The 17175-nt window shown below is 49.8% G+C and overlaps 1 protein-coding gene across 6 annotated transcripts in view; it reads left to right on the top strand.

The window, feature by feature from the left end:
* Window positions 1-17175, top strand: part of SIPA1 (signal-induced proliferation-associated 1) — a 37990-nt gene that overhangs the window by 13550 nt on the left and 7265 nt on the right. For 5 of the 6 annotated variants that reach the window (XM_081892247.1, XM_081892249.1, XM_081892250.1 and 2 more), the window contains 9 exons: window positions 1148-2434; window positions 4316-4440; window positions 5203-5391; window positions 7030-7204; window positions 8272-8375; window positions 8599-8756; window positions 14490-15087; window positions 15375-15649; window positions 16554-16781. In XM_081892247.1, coding sequence (XP_081748373.1) covers window positions 1525-2434; window positions 4316-4440; window positions 5203-5391; window positions 7030-7204; window positions 8272-8375; window positions 8599-8756; window positions 14490-15087; window positions 15375-15649; window positions 16554-16781 — 2762 coding nt within the window. In that variant the 5' untranslated portion in view covers window positions 1148-1524. Of the gene's footprint in view, window positions 1-373; window positions 934-1147; window positions 2435-4315; window positions 4441-5202; window positions 5392-7029; window positions 7205-8271; window positions 8376-8598; window positions 8757-14489; window positions 15088-15374; window positions 15650-16553; window positions 16782-17175 lie in introns of those variants that run through there. The other variant, XM_081892251.1, reaches the window with a different exon arrangement.

Below are 17175 nucleotides of genomic sequence, written 5' to 3'. Positions count from 1 at the left end.
CCGGTTCCTCCAAGAAACAGGCCCCTGGCTGGGTGCAGGGCTTGTTGGGCTGTGCCATCTGCACAGGGTAAGGGACAGCTGGGCACCAGTTCCTCCGATGGTGATTGGGAGTGACAGCCCTTGGGGGTGGGGTGGGGAGGATGCTCTGTCAAACAACTAGGCTAATCGGCTCTTGACAGCAGGGATTTTATCCTACATGGGGTGTGGAGCAAATGGAGCCCTGTTTTTGCTTTAATACTGGGGCTTGACAAAAGCGCAGGTCCGGAGCACAGGTGAGAGTGTTTCTGGGTATATGCAGAGAGAAGAGCATCGTTTGATGCTGGGTTGGGAAGCTGAACTCTTGGGTAGAGGAACCACTTTATTCCAGGTGCTATGCAAAGTTTGAAGCGGGGAGCTTCTCCTCCTCCCCAGGAATCCCAGATGCCGTGGTTATAGTCAGGTTCAGAGGTGTTGCTAGGTACTTGAAAGCCCAGTGATCAGAAAGGAGATTGCAGGAAAGCAGATTCCAACTAAACATATGAAAAAACTTTCTGACAGTAAGAGCTGTATAACAGTCTCTCTCGGGAAGTTGTGGACTCTCCTTCCGTGGAGATTTTTAAGGCTGGATGGGTATGTTTCATGGATGCTTCAGCTGAGATTCCTGCTTTGCAGGGGGTTGGACTTGATGACCCTTAGGGTCCCTTCCAACTCTGCGTTTCTATGATTCTGTCTGCATCGTCTGCACCTTAATTTCCAAAGGCCTGTCTGAATAGGAAGGTTTGGGCTTGCCTGCAGAAGGATAACAAAGAGGGAGCCAGTCTAGCCTCTCTTGGGAGGAAATCCCACAATGTGGGAGCAGCCAGAGAATAGACTCTCTTTGGTGTCACCACCAACTGTGGCTCTGAGGTTGACAGGAACAAGAGAAGGTGCTCACCTGAGGATCTTGACACCTGGGTAGGTTTGTGAAGGGAAGTACAATCTTTCAGGCCTCCTGGGCCCAATGCTTGTACCCCACCTGGGAAAGTTTGGCAAGGTCTCCAAAGCAAGAAATGTGGATATCACAGCAGGCTTGAATTCCAGCTCCATAAACCCGGCGTGTTTGGCTCAAAGCAGATCTTTTTAACCTGCCTTCTTCCCTCTCTCCTGTGTCTCTTTTTTCCCATTGCAGTAAACAGCCCTCAAAATGGCTAGACAGCTTTGCCGTGGCGAGGTGATGCCTGGCACCCCTGCCCACCCGACTGCTGTGTGCTGACCCTCGCCTCTGCATGGAGCCTGTTTGCTGAGGAGCTACTTGGATCACCCCAGCAGGACTAGATCCCTTTTAAGCGTGTTTGGAAGCCCCTCCCCATGGGCGGGGCATTGACCTCTTCCGCCAAAGAGACTGCGGCCTGTTACATGCTGACAACCTGATTTGCTGACGCACCTGGGGAAGTGGGATTGGTGTTGGTTTTTCCTTTCTCCAGTTGGGTAGGATCCAGATTCCCCCGTGGTCCTTTGGGTGCCTGGGCCAGCGCGAGGGGATAGGTCTGTGGGCGCCTGGAGGCAATGCAGTCAGACGACCTCTTCATCCGCAAGACCCGAAGCCACTGGAACCGACCGCCTCTCACGTCCCTCTCTTTCGACACCTTCCGGGCCCCCAAGCCCCAGGCGGCTGAGGGCCCCCTTGCGGGGCAGTGTGGCCCTCCACTGAGGTCCCCAAGGCGTAGCTACCTCATGCATCGCAGCAACAGCGACGTGACACTCAGCGAAGGGGAGCTGGCCCCTGCCTCTGCCGCCCCCGGCTCTCCCTTGCCCGCTGTGCCACCTGCCGCTGGAGTTGGCCTTCAGCGCATCAGCAGCAGCCCCAACACATCCACAAAGTGCCCCGCGCCCCCTCGGGCCCGGGCACACAGCCACGAAGAGCCACGGGCCGGCAGCCCCACAGCACGGCGCTTCCGCGACCCCCTGCTTCTGCTGGGACTGGCGGCCAACGAAGTGTGGGAGACCGAGGCGGACGGTGCGCCGGCCGGGGACCCTGTGCCTTCTGAGGCGCCTGTGCCAGTATGGGGTCGCCACTTGGCCCACTACGACGTCCAGAGCATCCTCTTCGAGCCGGGCGAGGCCACCCGAGAGGCGGAGAAGCCTGGCAATGTCACCACCGGAGCATCGGCTGCATCAGAACGGGAACGCTGCCAAGTGGACCTGGCGCCCCCCTTTGAGGGAGAGGGGAGCGAGGACAAGGACGGGCCCCTGGTGCTCAGCTGCCCCAACTTCCGCATGGAGGCTGGGGGCGAGGCTGAGTGGGGGATCGGCCAGCATCGGGGCTCCCTTGCGGGGTTTCACTGCCCCAACATGGCGGTTTCTGTGCTGGAGGAGCCCCGGGAGAGCTACGGGCAGAGGACCAGCCGGACAAGCCATGCCATTGAGTACGCCGACCTCGGAGCCTGCTATTATCGGAAGCATTTCTACGGCAAGGGTGAGCGGCTGCTGGCAGGGTGAGATGGAGCAGGGGTTGAAGTGAGGAAAAAGCAAAAAGGCTAGTGGGGGGTTGTGTGGGACACAATAGATGGGTATACGGAGAATGTGCAGTATGGAAAACCTGGCTAGGGAGACATTTTTCTTTCTCTTAAAACTAGAATTCCAATTCCTGGACCATTATTTTGCCTCCTCTTGCTTCCTTTTTGCATGATGCATAGCTTTAATTTAAATTTTTTAAAATAACTTTATTTATGCATTTTCAAATTTAAAGTTGCACTCATTTATATACATGAATTTACGTTCCCAGTCTGTATTGGCTTCCTTCACTGACATTCTAGTTCATATTCTTTGGATGGCTGCATCCCCAGTAGACTTCCATCCTTTTTCTTCATCTCTGTTCATTTATCTTGTCCACTGCTGGTCCTGAGTTCACCCCACCTGGATATTAAACCATGATACCATCTCTTTTTAAATATTCTCCAAAACAATCCCTCGCCTTACTTTTTCCTCATTCCAGTTTCTTATTTTGGCCGTAAAACTTGTTCATTCCGCAAATTCTATTAGTTTATGCAACCGTCGGTCCTTTGTCGGAGTTGCCTTTATTTTTTATTATTAATTTAACTGTATTAATTCCCAATATATAACCATTACAAAAGGGGGGAATACAAAAACAAAACCCCAACTCTTCCCCCCTTCAGGAGGGATCAATCTAGTTAAAATTTGCCGAAGTCCAATCTCTGATTTTGGTACTTGCCATTCTTCAGGGTTATCAGTAAAGTATTTTATAAAAGGATGCCATATTTCAACAAAATTGTCTGCAGCATTTGTATTATTCAATGCATGCAATCTCTTCGTTAATGATTCTGAAACAGCAATAGATCATTCGTTCTTTTTCCAACAGAGATAGCTTTATTGAAAACATTCAGCCCCCTTTAGATCCATTCCAACAACAGTCCTGCGCATTAAATTGAGTGGCTCTTAGGTGTGTTGAAATGCATTTATATGGCTTAAAAAGGAGACCAAAACAATGGACAGCAAGTGGTGTGTTTACTCTGAAGCTTAAGAGGATTGCAGTGCTGGTGAAGGCATCTGGAAACAAGGGAAATTTTGGAACCTAGTGTCCCTTGCAAGGGGCAGGGCAGAGCCGCTTCAAAGTCATGTTCCTAAAACGTGGTTTTACCTGCCCTGAATAGGTGTGACTGGACGCAAGTTAGAGATTGAGAGAAAACAAAATCCCAGTTTGGGAGTGATGGGCTACCTTTTTCTCCTTTCCTGGTGCACAGCAGCCTCTCCCAACCAGCTGCTGTGTGGCTGATGGGAGTTTTAGTCTGAAAAAAATTGGAGGCCTCCCTAGATTGATGAAGCCTGCTGTACAAGGAAGAATGGTCTGGCCTCAGCCTTCTCAGATCAACCCCACAATCTACCAGCCCAGACCCAGACCCAGGAACAAAAGATTAGAAAGTTAGAATTATGTAGTTGAGAAGAGGGTGCCTCTGCACATTCCAAGCCAAGGACTTTGTGTCCAATACTTGAAAACAGAGCTCAATCTCGTTTCCCACCATCACCCACTCCTGGCTAGTGTACCTCATTCCAGCGGCCTTGTTCAAATGGAGAAAATGGTTTCCCCTGTTATAATTGGGAGTCGGAAAACTTTGCTGATCTCCTGAATCATACAGAGGTCTTCCACTAGACCCCAATGGACCATCTTCTCACCCTTGGTGTTCAGAGTGGCTGAGGGCAAAAATGGACCGCTGGGTGTGGGGCAAGTGTAGGCCTCCTGCTGGCCATCTTTGCTGCGAGGTTCCTTGTTTTCAGAGTCTCTGGTTGGCTTTGTTTGCAAGCTGTCCTCAAGGCAGGTTCCTCGCTTCTCTCCACACAGAGCACCAGAATTACTTCGGGGTGGATGATAAGCTGGGCTCTGTGGCTGTGTCACTACGGCGTGAGGAGAAAGAGGGCAGCGCTGGACCCCAGTACAATTACCGCCTTATAATCCGCACAAGTCAGGTGGGTTCTCAAGACATGCCGCAATAGCTGTTCATGTGTTTTTTTATCCCAAACTGCCAGCTAAATTGGCTTACCAAAAATCAGCCATGACAACTGTCTCTGCTATCAGGTTTATGCTCTAAAATACACAGCACACAAGGAAAACAAGATGGGGAGGGAGGAAGGGTTTAGTGGAAGCCCAGTCACCCATTCTTAAATTTATGGTTTGTATAATGTAGTTCTGTCTATGCAGATTCTTCTTTCTTGGAGAAAGACACCGCCCCAGGAGAACTGACACCAGCCCAGAGCAGATGACAGCCACCACATTCACACCAGATGTTTAAAGCACTAGGATTCCACTTTAAACAGCCATGGCTGGGAAACCTGGGAACTGTAGTTTGTTACGGGTGTTGAGAGTTGTTTGGAGACCCCCTATTCTCCTCACAGACCTACAATTCCCAGAATCCTCTGTGAACGGGTTAATTTTTAAAGCACTCTGGGAACTGTAGAGCTGTGAAGTGAATAAGGAGTCTCCTAACAATTCTCAGCACTCTTGACAAACTACATGTCTGTTTGAAGTGGCATTATACCACTTTATGGTGTAAATATGGCCTGAAAGAGAGTCTGTGGCAAAGGTGGGACTTAACCCTAGCTTTTCTCAAGCCCCACCCCAACATCCTAGCCACTAGGCCACACTGAGTGGTGTCATGGCCTTACGCGGAGGGGAGTCCCCCTGGTGTGATCCTCCTCCTGTCCCCTTGACAGCTGTTATTTTCCTCCCAGCTCCGGACTCTGCGGGGATCTATTCTGGAGGATGCTCTTCCCCTTTCGGCCCGCCACACTGCCCCACGGGGCATCCCTCCCAAGAAGTTGCTGGAACACATCATGCCAGAGCTCAACCTGCAGTGTCTCCGCCTGGCCTCTAGTTCCCCAAAGGTCCCAGAGACCTTGCTCAAGTTGGATGAACAAGGGGTAAGGCTGTTTCATTCAAAACGCATATTCCCCACCCTGTTATGTCTTAGAACTACCTTCAAGGCCGTTGTTTATTTGTTTTTATACTGCCCTTCATCCGTAGATCTCAGAACGGTTCACAACATAAATTTGCAATACAGTCGTACCTCGGAAGTCAAACAGAATCCGTTCCGGAAGTCCGTTCAACTTCCAAAGAACAGTTTCTGCAGCCAACTGGAAGCCACAGAAGCCCCATCCGACGTTTGGGTTCCAAAAGAACATTCAAAAACTGGAACACTCACTTCTGGTTTTTGATCGTTCGGGAGCCGGAACATTCGACTCCTTAGGTGTTTGGGAGCCGAGGTACGAGTGTATAAAAAACACAAAATACACAGTAAACATAAGAACAAAAACAAACCAATAATCCCGCAACACATTTAAAAGGGCATCAGATGTCAACCAAGGAATAAAATCGAATCCCGAGGAACCTCACATTGAAGGCTCCATGGGCTGAAGAACACTCCCTAAGCAACACTCTCAGACCTTCCAACTTTTTCTGATGCAAAACTGGGACATGCATCTTCTGGGATGGCTTCTGGGCAAGTCATGTGACTCTCGCTCTTGCCCCCCCAAGCAGTTTTTTGGAGGGGGGCAAATCTTGTGTAGTGCCCAAAAACGCGAGAGCGCGTGAAGTCGCAGCACCCAAAATGGCTGCCAAGATCTTGCGAGAAAAAATGGGAAGGTGTGCTCACCGGAAACATCAATCCAAGTAGAACTGGAACTACCTCAAAGCAGTGCCACACGGTCCTAACTCCAGAAGGAAACAATGGTATTGAAAGCCGCTGAGAGGTTGAAGAGAATAAACAGAGACACATGACCCATGTTTCTCTCCCAACTGAGGTCATTGTACAGGGTGACCAAGGCAGGTTCTGGGCCAAAACTGGGCCTAAACCCCAATTGAAATGGATCTAGACAATCAGTTTCTTCCTTGAGCGGCTAGATTTGTATCATTTGTATTTAAAAATAATAATTTAAATATCAGAAGGCAACCATCAAAGAACATCCAGCAGAGCTGTAAGGCAGGGCTGGGGAACCTGTAGCCCACCCAATGTTATTAGACTCCAGCTCCCATGTTCCCCAGCCAGCATAGCTAACAGCCAAGAATTATGCGAGTTGTTGTAGTCCAACAATATCTGGAAGCCCCATCTTCCTGTCTCAAATGAGCATGGCTATCGGTTCATTTCCATTTACGGTGTTGACTTTGACTTTTAAAGCCCAATGCAGCTTGGGACCTCAGGTACTTTTAAAGTCCCACATAAATCTACGCGGCTTTTAAGATTTTCTACTGAGACACATATGTTAAGATCTTTTACTCCAGCTACCCGGCAGGGACAACTACGTGATGGGCTTTTTGTTGCAGTTGCGCCTCTCATTGAATACTCTGAATACTAGTTCTGGGCAACAGCAGCAGGAGAGGGCTAGCACTTTTGTGGCCTGCTTGTGGGCATCGCAAAAGGAATCTGATTGGTGATTCTGTGTGCAACAGGATGCTGGATTAGACCTACCCAGTAAAGTGAAGGCTTTGAAAGAGCCTCTGATTGGTTCTCGTTCGGGTCTTGCCCTTCAATCTACCCATCCCGGACTTCCCCCTCCCTGCAGCTCAGCTTCCAGCGGAAAGTCGGGGTGCTGTACTGCCGGGCAGGGCAGGGCTCCGAGGAAGACATGTACAACAACGAGGAAGCAGGGCCAACTTTCCAGGAATTCCTGGACCTCTTGGGTGAGCGCATCCGGCTGCTCGGCTTTGGCAAGTACCGTGCCCAGCTAGACAACAAGAGTAAGTATAACGGGAGTGTGATTAATGTATGTGTGTTTTACAGGGTCATGGTTAGGGGGTGGCCTATGGGGTCTTCCGCAGTAGACCCTGGATCTCCTGGTCCTTCTCCCCCACTTCTTAAAACTTTTTTTTAAAAAGGCAATGTAAACAGTAATAAAATATAAACTGCTTAGAGGGCAGCTGGATGCAGTGCCCATCTACCACCTGAATTTCCCAGTGGCATGCCACCCCAGTCTCTGAGCGGTGAAAAATTTCAGGCAGTTACCCAGGGTTTGTGGTTCCTTTTGGAAATGAGGTGCAGCAGAGACCATGGTGGCTTTATGATGCATAGTTTATTTACACATATATAGAACCTGAGCCTACGATGGAAGGGTTCACAACATCAACCTCCACCCCCCCAAAGGGCCTTGTTTCTCCCACAGCATTTGCCGCAGCATCATAATAATAATAATTTATTACTTATACCCCACCCATCTGGCTGGGTTTCCCCAGCCACTCTGGGCGGCTTCCAACAGAATATTAAAATACAATAATCTATTAAACATTAAAAGCTTCCCTAAACAGGGCTGCCTTCAGATGTCTTATAAAAGTCTGGTAGTTGTATGCCGCATGTTGATGCCAGGCCTGAGCAGGGCTTAGTAGTCAAGTTCCTAGCTCTTTTTGTCTTCTCCTGTTAAAGCTATGCATTTATTTATTAAGTAAAATTGGTTGGCTGGCTTCTGTCTGTCTCGGAAGACGATGGAGAAGTATGGCTTTTGGGGGGGGGGCGTGAAGTTGGAAGGTTGCCATGCCTGCTGTGACTGTAGAGAGACAAGTTTTGGGAGAGACAGGCTTTGTTGCAGCTGGGGCAAGTGAAGGCATCCGGTTATGCTGCTGCAGATGCACCATGGCGTTTCTTCTCTTTCCGCTCCTCCCAGCAGTCATTGCTCCTCTGGTTAGTGCTATGGATGCAGAACCTGACTGCCATACACAGACCCTTTCTGAAAAAGCTACCTTTTGGGTTGGTGGGTGCTAGCAGCAGCTGCACTGAAAGTTTTTTCTAATCTCTCTGCCACTCTTCTTTGCAGATGATTCCACGGGGACCCACTCGCTCTATACCACGTATCAGGACTATGAGATCATGTTCCATGTCTCTACCATGCTACCCTACACCCCTAACAACCGCCAGCAGGTATGTGGGGGCATTTTTGCTTAGGTCAGGGGAACAAGAGATTCCCCATAAAAAGTAAGTGAGGGGGAAGCCACCACACACATACTGGAGAAGAATCAAGCAGAACTTATTCACATCCTCTTAACGCTCCATTCAGAGGCGGAACAGAGTGCCTGTACCAAGTCTCCAGCTCCCCATTTCTCTGGTAACCTTCCTTTCCTCCCCCACCCCCAATCTTCTGCAGCTGCTGAGGAAGCGGCACATTGGGAATGACATTGTGACCATCGTCTTCCAGGAGCCTGGAGCGCTCCCCTTCACGCCAAAGGTGTTCCGCTCACACTTTCAGCATGTGTTCATTGTGGTGAGGGCACATGAATCTTGCACAGAGCACACTACTTACAGGTGAGAGGGAGGCGGCAGTGCGGGGAAACCTGGCGAAACTCTCCCTGACCTTCCAATTGTAACACCTCTTTGGACTTGTTCCTCTCGATGGACTTGACAGCGAGAGATTTTGAAGAATTTTTTTTTATTTTTTGGTTGCAAATGCTTCAGTCCTTGTGCCAATATTATTATTTACATTTACATTTACAAGTTGCTTACCTTGTAAAAATAACCCAAAGTGAGGTATAAACACAATACAAACCTGAAGACCAGTTACTGTACACAGAACCAATAACAAACCCTTAAAAACATATCTATATAAATACAAGGCAGGTCTTTTCCTACCTGGGGCTGGGGAAACCCAGCCAGATGGTTGGGGTAGAAATAATAAATTATTATTAAATTATTTTTACCCCACTAATAGAGGCAAAAAATACTTAAAACCCTTCAAATTAAGGGCCAACGGTCCAGGTAAAAAGCACACATGTTTGCCTGACCAATAAAACCAGACAAAGATGGTACCAGGCAAGCCTCACTGGGGAGAGCTTTCCACAACCACAGGAAAGACTTGTTCTCGTGTTGCCACCCTCTGATCACAGGGCCAGGGTGAGTGCATGTGGGGAGGGGTTGTCCTTGACATAGGAGGTTCTGAGCCGCATTGAACAAACCATGGTTAAAGCAATCTGTGGCGTAACATGATGTGCGAATGCAGCCATCATTGTCCGTTGTTAACTTTTAAATCCATTCTTTCCTTATTTTATTCCAACCCTTCATCCAAGTTGCTCAAAGTGGCCCATAGCACTCCTTTGTGGTAGGCTCATCGGGGAGAGAGTGTGTTGGACCCAAGGTCACCCACTGAGCTTCATGCATGAGTGGGTTTTTGAACCAGGGCCCCCTGGTACTAATCCAGGCATCCCCAACCTTCGGCCCTCCAGATGTTTTGGACTACAATTCCCATCACCCCTGACCACTGGTCCTGTTAGCTAGGGATCATGGGAGTTGTAGGCCAAAACATCTGGAGGGCCACAGGTTGAGGAAGCCTGTGCTAATCCAACTCTGTAGCCACTGCCTCAAACCACACTTCCACATAGGCAATGCACGTGCCCCATTCAAGGAAGAAAGCATCAAGTTTAACTAGACTTCTGAATAAGATTAATCTGATGTACCAATTTCTCCGTTTGTCCCAGATTTTTAGCAAAGGTTGTATCCAACTGTGTTATAGCCAGAGTAGACTCATTAGAATGAATGTATATTTATGAATTTCAGTGGGTCTACTCTGAGGAGGACTGACGTTGGCTTAAATCCCAAGATATGAAGTTGCTTCTCAGTCCTTTATTCCTGTATCCTTGTCTGATTGAAAAAGTAGGTTCTGGTTAAGGTTTTAGGACACAAAGATCAGAGGAGTAATCAGGACCTCGTCTTGAACACAGCAGAGATAGCCTGCAAAAATGTTCACAAGCACAAGCAAACAATATTGATCTGTTTATAACTTGTTACTTATCTCTTGCAATATTTTCTGCCAGAATATGCTAACAGTCCTCACAGATCCAACAGCATATGGAATGCAGGAGCAGGTTTTGATACGGGTTTTTACAAATTAGATTTTTTTATATTTTCTGCAGGAAACTCAGCTGGCTGAGACTTGTAATTCTTGTACTGTATTCTTTTACAGTGGTGCCCCGCAAGACGAATGCCTCGCAAGACGAAAAACCCGCAAGACGAAAGGGTTTTTCGGTTTTTGCGACGCTTCGCTAGACGATTTTCCCTATGGGCTTGCATCGCAAGACGAAAGCCCATAGGGAAATCTCGGGGACCTTTTTTTAAATGCTGGCGGTGGGGAGCAAAGCCTTTTCCCCCCCTCCGGACTTCAGAAGAGGTCCAGGAAGGCCGGCGGGGGCGAAAGGCTTTGCTCCCCACCGCCAGCATTTTAAAAGCGGTCCGGGATAGCAGGGAAGCGCTTCCCGCTATCCCGGACGGCTTTTGAAGGCAGGCTTTTGAAGGCTGCCTGCCTAACCGGGGGCTTTTAAATCGCCCCGGGACTGTCCGGGGCGATTTAAAAGCCCCCGGACGGCTTTTGAAGCCTCCCCCCGCCGCCCGGCTTCGGAGCATCGTTCCGATGCCGGGCGGTGGGGCAGGAACGCTTCCCCCCGCCGCCCGGCATCGGAACGATGTCCCGAAGCCGGTCGGCCGGGCGGGAAAGCCTCCCCCCGCCGCCCGGCTTCGGGGCATCGTCCCGATGCCGGGCGGCGGGGCAGGAACGCCTCCCCCAGCCGCCCGGCTTCGGGGCATCGTCCCGATGCCGGGCGGTGGGGCAGGAACGCCTCCCCCAGCCGCCCGGCTTCGGGGCATCGTCCCGATGCCGGGCGGTGGGGCAGGAACGCCTCCCCCAGCCGCCCGGCTTCGGGGCATCGTCCCGATGCCGGGCGGTGGGGCAGGAACGCTTCCCCCCGCCGCCCGGCATCGGAACGATGTCCCGAAGCCGGGCGGCCGGGCGGGAAAGCCTCCCCCCGCCGCCCGGCTTCGGGGCATCGTCCCGATGCCGGGCGGCGGGGCAGGAACGCCTCCCCCAGCCGCCCGGCTTCGGGGCATCGTCCCGATGCCGGGCGGTGGGGCAGGAACGCCTCCCCCAGCCGCCCGGCTTCGGGGCATCGTTCCGATGCCGGGCGGTGGGGCAGGAACGCCTCCCCCAGCCGCCCGGCTTCGGGGCATCGTTCCGATGCCGGGCGGTGGGGCAGGAACACCTCCCCCAGCCGCCCGGCTTCGGGGCATCGTCCCGATGCCGGGCGGTGGGGCAGGAACGCCTCCCCCCGCCGCCGGCATCGGAACGATGTCCCGAAGCCCGGCGGCGGGGCAGGAAAGCCTCCCCCCGCCGCCCGGCATCGGAACGATGTCCCGAAGCCGAGCGGCGGGGCGAGAAAGCCTTTGTCCCCCCTGCCTGCCTTCCCAGGGGCTTTTAAATCGCCCTGGACAGCGGAGAAGTCCTCCGCTGTCCCGGGCGATTTTAAAATGCCGCCTGCCAGAAGAGGTCGGGGGAAGGCGGTTTCCATAGGAACGCATTAATTGATTTTCAATGCATTCCTATGGAAAACCGTGCATCGCAAGACGAAAAACTCGCAAGACGAAGAGACTTGCGGAACGAATTAATTTCGTCTTGCGAGGCACCACTGTATCTTAGAAATATGTCCCCTTGTGGTGAAACAGAGGTACAGCCACATTTTAAGGGATTTTTTTTTTTTTAAGAACCGTTGTACAGTAATTTGACCCCCAGTTTCCTCTGAAACAGAAGTACAGCTACAAGGGTATCTCCCCCCCCCCAGTTTTCCATCATTATAAAAACAAATCCCCTATGGTAGGGTACAGGTGGCTTTGCCCCTGCCATCCCTCCTCACAGCTGTCCAGATCTGGAATGGGGCCCTTGGCTGGTTCTTTGTGTCGGGAGAAACCTCTGCACTCAAGGGAAAACCATGAGATTAATGTCACATGTAGTTTGGTTCTGAGGTTAGTTCACAGTAGCCCTTCTGTTTTTATTTGCCATTCTTGGTGCATTTCCTCTCTCTCCAGAGAAACCAGATGGCAGCAGCATCTAACTATTGCAGTCTAGTACAACTTCTTTTTCAAACTTGATTTGCACTATTTTTGCCCTTTTTACAGTAAGGTGTAATTGTAGTACCAGAATGTGCAGGTTAGACGAGCAAAGCAGTAAAGGATGTTGGGAGAGGCTCCTGGATCTTTAATGATCAGTTTCCTGAATACCTATTTTTGATTGCCACAATGTCAGCTTTCCATAAGTGATGTGGGGATTATTATTTTTCCAAGAAGGAAAAATACTCATTTTAGAAATATGTTGATTCATGAAATGAGTAAAATAATGAATCATTACATTACAGTCAAATTTGACTAAATTTGGCAACTGAAATAAATGTAACATTAGTCAAAAATAAAATCCGTAATAAAGTCACTTATTTCTGGTGGCTATGCCTAGATAGTACACACATTTGTTGACATAGCTCTCCAGGCATGCTAAGACTAGCATGTTAAAGAATAAGATATGTGTTAAATGACACTAACTTTTCAGTAACCTTTAACTTTATTTATTTATGTAATCATTTTTATACTGCCTTTTGACCCTAACAAGACCCTCCCCCCACCTGTTTAAAAAAATATTCTAAACTGGCATAAGCTTTTAGAGGCAACAGCCTACCTCATCAGGTGCTTTGCTGGAACTGTGGAAAGCTAATATTTATTTGACTGTTAATTTATTTGATTTATCAATTGCCCAATACAAAAATAATTCCTAGGTAACTTACAAACAGAAGCCAACCCAATAACCCAGTGGGAAGCCCAGAAGCAGGACCTGTGCACAACAGTAGGGTTGCCATATGTCAGGAAAATTCCTGACACGTCCTAGTTTTTGGGTGTAAAAAGGGCATCGGAGGGGGGTTGCAGAATCAGCAAAATGTTAGGGAAAACCTGGATGTATGGCAATGTGGTGGAAAAAGCAGTGGAAACAGCTCCAAAAGCTTAAAATCACTCTTTTTTGGTGGGGAGGTTTCCCTTAAAAAGCTCAACAATTTGGGTTTGTTCCCTAAAATGTCAACAATTTTGGGGTCTTCCTAAAAACAACTTTGCAGGAATTTTACTTTTTTGAAATATGGCAACCCTGCACAACAGCAATTTCCCCCACTTGTGATTCTCAGAAACTGTTATTCATAGGAATATTGCCACTGCCTTATACTGTGGCAAGCTCTCGCGCAGTGCCCCAAAACAGTGCTTTTTTCTGGTCGAGAGCGCATGTGATTGTGGCACCGAAAATGGCTGCCAAGATTTGACCATCCTGTTTTTCCCCTCAAGCGATTGGGAGGTATGGGATCCCCATTTTTTTTCAAGCTCTCAAATCCCAAACTTTTCTTTCTGTACCACTGTCACAGCACACCAGCAGAGGGAGCTGTGAGGCCTGTTCTTGAGTGGTTGTCAGGCTAACGCAAAGTTCAAAAGCCTCAGGCTTTGGGCCTAGTTCCTTGATCAGTTCAGTACGGAAGGCCTAGCTGCTTTTGGACTCAGTTACTGTTATTGCCCAGTAATTTGTTTGTTAGCAGGTTGACTGCCTTAATTGTACCAGCCCTCTGGTTTGGTGGGCTTGCAGCGAGGCCCATAGATCCCTGCCCCCAAATATAGTTGCATGCTGTTTTTTAGGTAGCAGGTTTGGGAAACTAGGATTGCACGGGGTCACTCTCTTAGTTTAGACTGCTCCCCCCACCCCACCACAATTGTTTCCATCATGCCGCAACAACCTCCCAGAGGTCACATGCCATTGTTTGGCAGGGCCGGAAAATGGGCGGCGAAATTGATGTGACTGTTACCTTTATATGGTAGGGCAAGTACCCCCAGAGTCAGAGATTCCTACAAACACCTCTCTCCATCCTCACAAGGAAGAGGCCATTATCAATGTTCAAGGATATTTCTAGCCAGATAAAAGCATTTAATGAGAGCATGAGGCAGGGCCATTGAGGGTTAGGGCCTAGGAAGAAGAGGTGTACTCTGGGGAGAGTCATAAGGGCTAGAAAGCTGCTTTTAAAATATATAAAAATATATTCAAATGGAAATTCAGGTGCCCAGAATGCTGAATCCTGGGACCAATGCAAAATTATTTCAGTGATGCAGAGGAATAAGCGATTCCATTGCATTTTTTTTTATTTAAAAAGTGTCCTGTGTCCCGTCTTCTTCTCTTTCTCTGCGAATGGCTGCTCCATTCAGCGTGGCTGTCAGCTGCACCAAGGACATCCCACGCTTTGGTCCCTTCATCCCGGCTGAGAACTCCTTTGCCAAGGGCCCAGCTTTCCGAGACCTCCTGCTCGCCAAGGCGATCAACGCAGAAAATGCGGCCGAGCGCTCAGGGAAGTTCCATGCCATGGCAACGCGCACCCGCCAGGAGTACTTGCGAGATCTGGCCCTCAACCATGCCACCACCAGCACATTGGAGGCTTCCTCGTCACGCTTGGCCCTCATCGCTTTGGCTGCAAAGAAGCGCGAGAAGTCCAAGGCGCCAAAGGGGGCAGAGGCACACAGTGCAGGGGCTTTGGTGTGGGGCGTGTGGGCACGGGATGGCAGTAGAGGACCCGAGAGCAAGACTCCTGAGCTGCGGTGCCTGCTGGGCATCTCGGCTGAATTTCTAGTCCTCATTGATGCCCGTGAGAAGAGGGTGGTTTTTAACTGTTCCTGCCGGGACATCCTGGCTTGGACCTTCTCAGAAAGCTGCACTTTGGACCTCTACTATGAGACAGGGGATTACATTTGCATGCGTGTGGATGAGGGTCAGGCCTCTGATATCCGTGACATTGTCCACCGGCTGCAGGTAATAATTTGTTTTCACTCACTCAGGGGTGGTGGTGGGATGCATAGCATTATTTGAATTCAAAGTGCTGTGGTGCTAAATTTGGGTCCCTTGTGCTCCACTTCCTGAATTACAGTTTGGGGGGGGTGACTGCTGTTAATTGGCTGTGGGAAAATATACTCTCCATATGCTTAGAGGGGTTCTTGTGCTTATTATTACTCTGTGTGTCCCAAGGCTATACACTGGCTATAAAAATAGGCTCTTTGGCTTAATCTAGTCGCCACCTGAACTATCTCCCCTCTCCCCAGCTGGTGACTCGGGGTTGCGAGACGCGGGAGCTGACCCTCTTGCGGAACGGGGTTGGCCAGCTTGGCTTCCAGATGGACCCCGAGGGCTTCGTGACAGAGGTGGAGCGCTTCACCTTTGCTGAGACAGCTGGTCTCCAGCCTGGGGCCCGCCTGGTCCGTGTCTGCGAGAGACCCTTGCCCAGCCTCAGCCATGCCCAGACCTCTGAGCTTCTGCGCACTGCCAAGAAGGTCACCATTACTGTCGTACCCCCAGATGAGAACGGAAAGGCCCGGAGGTGAGTACACTTTGGGGATGGGAGAGAGGAACACTCCCAGGCCCAGTTTCTCATATTTGCTCTCCGTGGTGTGTTGCTTTTAGTTCCAATTTCTTTTGGGTTTGCCCAGTGCCTAGTCCTGGCATTAAACCCCTTTGCGTAAGGTGCCTGGGGTCTTGAACTGGAGATAATAGCAGCAGTCCGCTGGGACCTGGCTGTCTTGGCCATAATAAACTTTCTCATTGGTGGCAGCTCGATTTTGAGATGCTCTCCCCAGGGATGCTTGCCTGGCTCCTGCTTTGATGTGTCATTTTAATGACCTGTATTCCCCACCCCCCGGCCTTTTAATTTAATTTGAACTGGGTTCCCCTACGTTTCCCTTCCTTAGCTTTTGGTGTATTTGTGTGTGTGTCTCTCTGTGCGTGATCTTTTAGGTTTTCCTTCTTTTGGTGTAACTGTATATGCTTTTAATTTATTTCATTGTGTTGTCCAATTTTACATTCCACCCCAGGACTTTGAAGAGCAGGATTTAAGTCTCTGTAATGAAATCATACATAAAATTATTATGTGTGCAAAACAGGTGCCCTTTTGTCTCTTCCCTGCTCTAGAAATAAGAAGGTCTCTTTATCCTTCTTAAAATGACTAGCTTGATTGGAAAGTAGCGTGATGAAATGGATGCTGCTGCACGACAGTTGTGGGTGAGCCAAAGGCAGCTGCTCTCTCTGCAGAGCCGATAGAATAGCCTTGCTTCCCTTTCCTCCTGCTCTGCAGCCTGATGGAGTGGCTGACGTTAGGTGTATCAAACTAGCCCTCTAGTCCTAATGGAATAGCTGTTGCTGGACGACACTTAAGATTATTCCTGCACTCAACCCACAGGATGGTGCTCTGATGCCTTTGTCCTGTTCCTTTTTCTGTGCATTGGCAGAAGTTTCTCGGAGCTGTACCTAAAGTCTCTACAAGAGAAGAGGAGGAGTGAGCCACCAGCCAGCGATGTGGAGTTGACCAGGCCGGGGAGTGAAGCAGGGTTCAAACCTGCCACGCTCCAGCTGCTCCACTCGCTGTCCCTGCCGGATGGGCCCCCTCACAGCCTAGCAGAGGAGAGGACTGAGTTTCTGCAGAGTCATAGTGACCGAACGCCCAAGCCTCCAGACCCGTGAGTAGCACTAGTACCTCCAGCCGCTTTCAGGGCTCATACCCACTCACCCCTTCCCTGTCACATCCAGCCAACTTCTCTCTGCCTCATTCCATGGATCTTAGGAACACAAGAGACTGCTTTATTCAGTCCAGGCTATCTGTTTTTCTAGCTTGGCAACGTCCACTGTGCTTCAAGTGGCAAAGGATCTTGGGCACACAGAGCTTCACCTGATCTTTATAACTGGAGAAGCAGGGGATTGAACCTGGGATCTTTGCTTGCAAAACATTCACTCTGCTACAGCCCTTCCACCAGTTTTATCTTGGGTTAGACATGCAACCCTTGTCTGTTTTCTTTGCAGGGATGTAGGAAACTGCAAAAGGCCTTTCATTGCTGCTCCAAGCTTCCTCTCTTT

This window comes from Podarcis melisellensis (assembly GCF_964234715.1).
Source record: "Podarcis melisellensis genome assembly, chromosome: 16".
NCBI classification, from domain to species: domain Eukaryota; kingdom Metazoa; phylum Chordata; class Lepidosauria; order Squamata; family Lacertidae; genus Podarcis; species Podarcis melisellensis.
This window is presented reverse-complemented; position numbering and strand designations above follow the sequence as displayed.